The following is a 9641-nucleotide window of genomic DNA, read 5'->3' as shown; positions in this document are numbered from 1 at the left end:
ATACTACCAAATTAATACTGGAAGAATCAAACTTTAGATGGGAAGAAGTGATGCTCATTTTGGGAACCTGCACATTATCTACCTTCCTGCTATATTAAAAGAGTCCAAGCTTCATGACCAACTTTTAGGCTACTGTTTTATTCATCAACAAGAAAGGAAGGGTATGGTTACCACCAGTCTGCCAACTACAATGCTGAACAACATTTTCCTTTGAATCTGTCTGGGGAATTATTCTCAGGCATACCTTTTTGTTTAGACTAAGCAGGACATTCTGAAGAAACCTTTTCTAAATGTCTCTTTTCAATCTACCACAGATTCCCCTTTCTCATTTAGCCTCTTGATTTGAGCCCATTTGAAAATTCTCTTAATATACAGGCTTTAGGCCACTATCTGTATGGATTTTTATTTTCAGGAAACTTCACACCAATGCCTGTATGTGATGAGGATGCCACTAACTTGTTTTTTCCTTAGAAATATAGAGTTAATGAAATGAGAGGGCACTGGTTCTAGGCAGGCCATATATGTCACCATTTTGCTTTATTGCCACTGGTATATATATACTTTGTTTTTCTTTTGCCAAAATACCCTCTTTGTGGATTTTCCTTGGGCTTCCAAGGCAGTATCACTATGGAAATAGATTGCCTAACCTTCCTTTCGGGGAGTGGCTGGTGGGTTTGAACTGCCAGCCTTCTGGTTAGCAGTCAAGTAAGTACCTTAGGCACTATGCCACCAGAGCTCCTTTTTGTTGCATTTTGTTACCCTCTTTCTGGATTTTATCTAGAATTGCTAATATACATTAAATATCTTTTTAGTTTATAATCTTCTATTTCTATTTTATCAATCTTACTGAAGTATATGTTTTTATTGCAAAGCAATATGTTTGTAAGTAGGTTGAATACAGATTGGAAATTTAGTAGACACCAGATTCAGTATTATCAGAAGCACCTACTAATGAACGACCTCAAAGATCTCCATATCCCTTTGTCATCTCAGCATGGATTTATTCTATTTTCCTTAACATGACTCTCATTAAAGCTCAATGTCAGCCACTTAAACTTTCCTATCATACTTTACAGCATTTTATGAGAGAAATTACATCCTACTGTGCTATTTTCCAATATGGAAGGATACACAATAGTTTCAAGATAGTCAAGGGACTTAAATCAACATGGACAATTAGCTAAGCAAGTAACTACGGTGAGTACCTGGAAAACCCCCATCTTTAGAGCAGTGGGTTTTCAGTGCTCTAAATACATAAACAAACTACAACCTTTCTATGCTCCTTTCGTATCTGCAAATCTCTTTGAATGTGCCTTTCTATTTTTCCCCAGTTCTGATTCACCAGTTAGCTGCCCTCCCTCAAAAGGAGGATGCAGATGTCTAGAGGTTTCACAGACCAGCATTAGCATCATTGCTTTGTTTGTCTTACCTGGCTGGCCTGGCAGACCTGGATCTCCTTTGCGTCCTCCTGCACCATCAAAGCCAGGGAGCCCATTGCGTCCAGGATCTCCTGGAGGGCCATTTGGACCTATAGGAAGAAGAAATGGGGTTTACAGAGATGGGTAGAATTTTTCTATATCTAGACAGATTTAGGAGACCTAAGGTCTTTGAGAGTCACTGAATTCATGAACTAATCTTGTCTTGAGCCCAGCCAAATGAAGGAAAAGCTCAAATCAAGAACAGGAGAATAATATAAGGATGTAGCTTTAAACATTCCATTTGCCTCTGAGGCGATGCCCTTAATATAGTAGCTATGATCCCTTTGCCTTCAGGATCACACAGGATCTCAGGGTCCAGTGTTTGAAAGGTAAGACTGTTACTGCCTGATATACTTTATTTATGGAAAGACTACCATTCAATCACTTACTAAGAGAGAAAGTCTGAAGTTGGTTTTTAGCTTTATTTTATAATCACAGTTGGCTGCAAGCAGTGTCAAATGGCCAACTAGACAAGATTTAGTTTAGAAGTCATGGTTTCTAACAGTGGGGAACTGATAGCCTACCAAATCATTCTCTTACCTTTCTGGTGGATGGGATAAAGGAATCACTAGACGTTAAGTGCATATGCATTTCATTACAGAGTTTTAAACACCATTAACCTAGTCATTCAAGTTAGAATAGCAAGAGGGGCTAGAAGAAATTAGACTGAGCCTAAAAGAAGTTAGGGCATGATAAATGTTTTACAAAAAGGGGAAATGAGACCTGTGGTGGTCTGACATGTAAAACAATTAAGGAAATGTTCCCAAATAAAGAAGGTTTAAATAATCTGCAAAGATACCCGGTAAGCCCTGAGGTCCTGGTAGTCCTGGTGGACCTTTTAATCCAGGTTGGCCTGGGAGCCCTGGGGGACCAGCATCTCCTTTGATTATAATACTCTGTCCTGAAGGACCAGGTAATCCAGGGGGACCTAAGAGTTAAAACATACAAATTTGAAGGCGGTTAAGAGAAATACCAGAAGAAATACATGCCGCAGTGATATAAGACCAGAGTAAATTGGTGTGAGAGAAACACATTATGTGTATTGAACTAATACCATATCCAACAGAAATCTGTTTGGGAAAACTACCATTAGTTCATCCAAAGTTTGAAAAGTATTTTTCTTAGTGTCAATGATTAAAAAATAGGCTCATTTGTAGTTCTTATTTATTGTACTTGTCAAGGAATCCACTGAACTAATAGGGGAATTTGGCAAATGTACAGTTTCATAGTTTACAGGAAATCTCTTTAAGTCTCTTAGCAAAAAGAACTTTTTTCATGTGAAAATAGGTAAGCATACATATGTGACTTATGATGTGTTCAACTGAAGATGGGAAAGTTAGTATAGAAGTCAATAAAAATGTCCGTGAGGCATTCTTGTTGACCCTGCATCTATCTTACATTAAAATGATCTACTATCAATATTGCACTGATAAAATTAAAAAGAAAGTTTGAGAGATTAATAGATAGATGGAGACCCCTGACTATTTCCCCTTAATTGCTGGGCACTTAGACTCTGACAGTTGGGCTGAAAGATGATTGCAAACATTCAGATCTCTCAATATGTTTAAGTATCAGGTATAACTAGCTTCAGAAATAAGTTTTACCTGGGGGGCCAATAAGTCCTGGTTCCCCCTCAGGGCCAGTTGAACCAGGTACTCCACTGGGTCCTTTCATGCCTGCAAGGAAAGTACACACAAGTGCCCAGTGAAGCAGCAGGGCTACACCCTTTACCCAGTCAAATCAGAGTAGCTTGCTACAAAGAATCTAATGTAAAGGGAAATCCCAAAACATCCCTTTAAATACCTGGGAATCCTGGAACACCAGGGAGACCAGGATCTCCTTTCATTCCATTGAGACCTGGCCGCCCAGGATTACCCTGAAGAAATAAAAATCATTAATATTACAAACAAAAATGGGGGAGTAAGGGTATAGGTGGCATTTATTGCACAGTGGTTTATAGCATTGGCTCTAGAGGCAAAGTTCCAGGATTCAAATCTAAACTTCACCTGCTATTATTACCTTGTGTGACCTTGAGTTGATTAGTTAACCTCTTTAAGCCATAGTTTTCTCACCTCCTCCGTAGTGATACCACCTCGGAAGCCCAAGGAGGGGTTGCTATGAATCGGATCTGACTTGACGCCAGTGTGTTGTTGTGTGAACATGGAGAAAATAATCGTATCTACTTCATTGGGTTGTTGTGAGGATTAAATGAGATAATTCATATAGAATGGTTAGAAAACTGGCTGGCATGTGGTGTGTGCTTAACAACTATAGTAAAACCTGCAAAAGCTGGAACCTGTGTAATGTGGAAACCCATCAGATAAGGAAAACAAATATTTTCCACTAAAGTGATTGGTAAAAAAGTGGTAAGATTACACCCTGTCAAAGGCGGAAAACTTGCAAGATCCGGAAAAACAAGGAAGTCCTGTCAAGTTCCAGCTCTCACAGGTTTCACTGTAGTAGTAATTGTTACTACTAACAAGCTAACTTCTTTTTTGGTGTAGATTTGATAAGTGTTTTGATTAGAACCACATGTGCAAAATGATAGTAGGTACTTTTGAAAGTTGTAGCAAAAACATAGTAAAAAACCAAAAACCAAATCATAGTAGGGGCTGGTAATTACTTGGGTTTGATGGTGAGGAAAAAAGTGTGGGAAGAAGAAGAGTTGAAAATGACTCTAGAATGGATCTAAAGGAAGAATATGGAACAGCAAGATCATTTAAGGTGCTACTGCACTAGTCCAAATGTGGGACAATGAGGCTTATACTAGTAATAATAAAAAAGGGGGTACAAATCCGATATATCCTGTTATGTAAAAAAGTATAAAAGTGATAAAAAAAAAATCCTATGTCAAAAAGATATGGGATCCAGCTTGAAGGTGCTCCCATTGGCCAAATCTGGGACAACATAAGCATAAAAACAAGTAATGACAAATAAAAATATCTATAAATCATTGAAAAATGGGAATCCATGAATACATACTGAAATGAGTTGTAAATAAGAGAGAAGAAAGAACTCTTGCTTAGTTGAACTGATAAATGTGTACGGCACACTGTGTGTAAGGCATTTGGCTGCTAACCACAAGGTCGGCAGTTCACACCCACCAGCTGCTCCATGGGAGGAAGATGAGGCAATCTACTTCTGTAAAGATTTACAGCCTTGGAAACCCAATAGGGGTCACTATGCTTTGTAGCTTGCTACAAAAGTCTAATGTAAAGGGAAATCCCAAAATATCCCTTTAAATACCTGGGAATCCTGGGATACCAGGGAGACCAGGATCTCCCTTCATTCCACTGAATGGACTCGATGGCAGGGGAGTTTTTGGTTTATGCTAGAGTTGTATAATGATCATTTTGCAATTAATACTGGTTGAAACAAAAAGCAACCAATGTTTAATTGAAGGGGGAATTTTTATGAGAAGCAGTATATTTGCGTGATGTTAATGTGCCTTCCCACAGTTTTGCTTATTAGTTGCAAAGAAGGGATTGAGTAAGCCATACAGTGGAGAAACCAAACAACACCTAGACTGGGTGATCAAAATTAAGATTACCACTGAGGGACAGGCGGACATTGTAGGACTCCTTATCTGATATCCTGAGAAAGACACATCACTCATGTAGTACTGCAGCTGGGGAGGCACAACCAGAATCTCATTATGAAGAAACATCACACTATAGGGGGGCCTGCAATTTTCCCAGGTGGTACAAACAGTTAATGTGTCTGGCTGCTAACCAAAAGGCTGGTAGTTTGAATCCATCCAGAGGCACCTCAGAGGAAAGGCCTGGTTATTTGCTTCTGAAAGGTCCTAGCCTTTAAAACCCTCTAGAGCAGTTCTACTCTGCACATATGGGGTCACCATGAGTAGGAATTGATCAAGGTCATGAAATTAATAATAATAATAAAGACTTAGGGACTGTTCTAGATTAAAGGAGACTAAAGAGTTATGAATGATCATGAAGAGGGTACAAGACTTGGCACCATTTTGTTCTTTTTTTTTTTTCCTTTAAACTTTTGATTGTGATTTGGGTAAAAGTTTACAGAGTAATTTGGTTTCCATTCAACAGCTCATACACATTTTGTTTTGTGACACTGACTGCAATCCCCACAATTTAACAACACTCTTTCCACTTCCTCCCTGTGTTTACCATTTCCCTTTGTCCTTCTTTCCTATCCATTCCTGCCTTCAAAGCTTTATTTCTGGGGAAATGCTGCCCTTCTTATCTCTTATATTTGATTGCTCTCAGGAGTATGTACGGCCATGGTGTTACTACTCATAGGTCTGTCTATTGTTTGGCTGAAAGTTGATTTAGTTTTATGTAAGGATTTTTATGTCTTACATAATTATAAGTTGGAGCTGACTAGATGGCAACTAACAACAACAAAAACCCCCCACAGAACTAGTAAGAGAATTAAATGCACTACATCATCTGGTCTGGATCCTATACTGGAGGAAAAAGTACTATGAAAGGACATTATTAGGTCAAATGATACAACAGGAGTGTAGAAGGTAGAAATAAAAATATCACATCAATGTCCAAATTCCAGATGTTAATAACTACTGTGGTTATATTTAAAAAAAAATCTTTAGTTTTAGGAAATATGCATTAAAGTATTTAGGAGTAAAAAGGCATGATGGGTGCAACTTACTCTCAAATATTTCAAAATTATATATATACACACACATATATATATATATAAGCTCTGGAAGCATAGTGCCTAAGGCACTTGACTGCTAACCAGAAGGCTGGTGGTTCAAACCCACCAGCCACTCCTCGGAAGGATGGGCAATCTACTTCCGTAGTGGTACTGTCTCAGAAACCTAAGGAGGGGTCGCTATGAGTTGGGTCTGACTCGGCGGCACCTAACAACAACAAATATATATATATACATATACACACACACACACACACACATACATACATACAAGAACATGCACACATACATACACACACAGAGGAGAGATAATGGGGCAAAATGTTTACAATTGGTAAATCTGGATAAATGATACTTGGGAGTTTTTGCACTATTCTTGTAACTTTTCTAGAAGGTTAACATTATTTTCATATGAAAAGAAAAGGTACAAATATAAGGACTAATTTACAAAGAAGAAATTGAATAAAATTTGACAATACTAGATTTATAAAATGTTAGCATCAAGCAGTAGTCTTCACTCAGACATAGTGACATGTGAAGTGGAGGCATATGGTAGATGAATGGGGTAGGGAGTGAAGAAAGATTGATTAAAAAGAGAACTAAAGTTTTAAGTCTAGGTGACTGGGAAAATAGTGATGCCAAGGGAGAAGAGGTTAAATATTGGAACGCTTTAGGGGTCACTACTTTAGATTTGTTGCTGCTGTTGTTATATGCTGTAAAGCAACCATCAGAGTTAAAAGACTGATACCAGACTTTGTTGGATGCCAAATCTACTAACAATCCCCTGGAATAAATGGAGGAAGCTTTGAGAGTACGTAAAGAAATCTGTGACTCTGTGGGTCACTCATACCAAAGTGGACAGTGCATGTATACAGATGCAGGGATATACTATTATTTTTTTATAGGTGAAGACAGAAACTCAGAGTCTACAGTATTTGCCTTTCCCATAGGCACAAAGAAGTGTGTGGTGGAGCTGAAATTAGATCCTAACTCTATCTAATTTCAATATCTAAAATACCCCTACTCACCATAATTACATCCCTATAGGTGCACTCATCCACATCCAATGTCCTGATACACATATTTGCTTTGCATAAACTTGCTTTCACTAAAATAAAGGCTTCTCACATCTAAATACGATGTATAGGAAAGAGTCCAGGTAAGGTAACTTGTGAGCATCCCTTTAACAGGAAACTTGCCTTCTACATTCTTTTGTAATTCACCGTTGAGCCATGCTTAGAGCTTTGTCCAGTAAGCACTAATTAAAATGATGCACCTTAGAATTATCATTCTGAATGCAAACACCCTCATTCCTCTCTCAAATATCTATTGATATTTTTATTTTTATTTAGATAAAATATCTATTGCCATTTCCTACCGGGAGTCCTGGTGGTCCTTGGTCTCCTTTCAAACCAGGCAAGCCAGGTTGCCCAGGTTGGCCTGGGTTTCCCCTCTCTCCTTTAATACCTCCATTTCCAGGGAGACCCCGGGGACCTTCTGGACCTGGTAGACCTTCACAATGCACAATAAATGACCACAATTCAGTATGTGATAAGAATGAGTAGCATAAAAGTCAGCCTTTTAAAATACCAATATTCTACTAGTTTGAAGACTACAAGTCCAGACTACAGAAAAACACACAGACTTATGCTGCTGCTCTTTCTAATGTAAATTGGACTGAGTTCTTTTTGATATTAACGTTGGTTTTCAGACTCTGGTTTGCATTTTATTATGCACCAAATCCACTAAGCCCCTATCTAAAGAATACGTGCAGGATAGAATAAAGTTTGCTTCTGTAATCCCTGATGAAGTATATAACTTAAAGTGAAATAAAATACATATTGTAGGACAGTGTTCTTAAATTGGAACATGCATCAGAATCACTTGGAGAACTTGTTAAAATACAGACTCTGGGCCCCACCTTCAGAGTTTTGGATTCAGTAAGGCTGAGGAGGGGCTCAAGATTTTGTAATCTAATAAGTACCCTGTTGATGCTGAAACAACTGGTTCCAGAACCACACATCTGTGATAATCACTAATGTAAGGCAATCAGGGAGTCAAGTCATTTGTCTCATTGTGATTAAAATAAAATTGTTTTATTTTTAAGTAGTTATTTTTATTACTATGCAATTCAGACATTTAAAAAAACTACTAACTACTTCATTTTAGTGACAGGTTTGATACATGGAAGTATTTAAAAATATCAGATAGTTACTAATTCAATCTAGTAATTTAAAAACTTATTTTCAATGTTTTCATGTTCTATACACTTTATATATTTCTAAAGGAAAAAATGAACTCTGTATGTATCTTGCCAACAAATAAAATAATCTAAAAAGGGAATTTTGCTAAACTTTTTTTCTATACCATGTTTTTAACCTTTTTTTCTAAATAAAGGTATCAGGTCCATTAAGCAACCAAAGTGATCTTACCCCTAGCCAAACCTTTTGTCACTAGGTGGGAAATAATTTTTACTTTCTTGCAGAGTATTAGGTAGCTACTGAAGCTAAGACTAAGTAGTTCTGACTTATGAAAATAATTGTAAATCTCTAAATAACAAACAGTAGACTTATACATTCTCTCTGGTGGTGATCTTAGTTTTTCATTGATTTTGACAAAAAGAAAAGACATATAGGGATTATTTTTGAAGGAAATATCATAGGTATATGAATTTGCAATGCTGTGCTTTCATGCTTACATATGGACAAAGGGTTATCTTTTGATGGGAGATAAAACGTTGACTTAGTTCCCTTCCCAATATAAGCAAGAACTATGTAAGGGATTATTATTGTTGTTATTATAACTGAAGGTAAAAACATATCTTTAAAAAATGAGCCAGTTTTTAAAAATTTTTCAGTACGTCTATATGATTCCATAATATAACACTATCTGGCACATAAGATAGAGAAAGCAGGTTCACAATACTGGAAAATTGTTTTTACTTTATACAATTTAATTATTATAGTTACCCTAGCCCAGCAAACAGACAACACACTCATAAATTTCCTTGCAATCATAAAGAAAGGGTTGGGGATATTTTGAATTTTCAAAAAGCAACTACTGAGTTTCAACCAGCTGGATAGGGTTTTCTAAGCAAAATTGTTAAGTTTCATCCATAATATATGATTTGAACTAGAAATCAGGTAGCAAATCATCTTACTAAGAGAAAAAGAAACTATGAAATAGCCTAAGAATGACAAAATAAAGATTCAAATGGGAAAACAGGGAACCTTTTATATCCTTCTTCTCTAGTCTGAAAAGTTATGAGAACACTATATCATTTGAGAAAAAAAACAAAAGGGAAACAAACAAAAACAACTAGGCATGCTATGGGCATTGCTCTTTTTGCAATTAAAAGGAAATATTGGAAAATTGACATGTCAATAATTCAGAACTGATGGTTTAGAGTCCCTCAAATTTAAATTAATGATTTGTTAATCACATAAGGGGGCACTCTGGTGGCATAGTGTCTAAGGCATTTGACCGCTAACCAGAAGGCTGGTGTTTCAA

At 37.1% G+C, this 9641-nt stretch overlaps 1 protein-coding gene across 1 annotated transcript in view; it reads right to left on the bottom strand.

Annotated features, from left to right (window-relative positions):
• The window catches only part of COL4A5 (collagen type IV alpha 5 chain), a 439164-nt gene that overhangs the window by 26419 nt on the left and 403104 nt on the right, over positions 1-9641 (bottom strand). Inside the window, exons 43-47 of the mRNA XM_007952435.2 lie at positions 7510-7643; positions 3282-3354; positions 3083-3154; positions 2278-2406; positions 1430-1528 (exon numbers count right to left, since the gene is read on the bottom strand). Coding sequence (XP_007950626.1) covers positions 1430-1528; positions 2278-2406; positions 3083-3154; positions 3282-3354; positions 7510-7643 — 507 coding nt within the window. The remainder of the gene's footprint in view (positions 1-1429; positions 1529-2277; positions 2407-3082; positions 3155-3281; positions 3355-7509; positions 7644-9641) is intronic.

The sequence above is a fragment of the Orycteropus afer genome, unplaced genomic scaffold (assembly GCF_000298275.1).
Source record: "Orycteropus afer afer isolate SDZICR_OR568_19922 unplaced genomic scaffold, OryAfe1.0 scaffold00336, whole genome shotgun sequence".
In the NCBI taxonomy this organism is placed as follows: domain Eukaryota; kingdom Metazoa; phylum Chordata; class Mammalia; order Tubulidentata; family Orycteropodidae; genus Orycteropus; species Orycteropus afer.
Note: the sequence above shows the minus strand (reverse complement) of the source record. Positions and strands in the feature narration are given on the sequence as shown.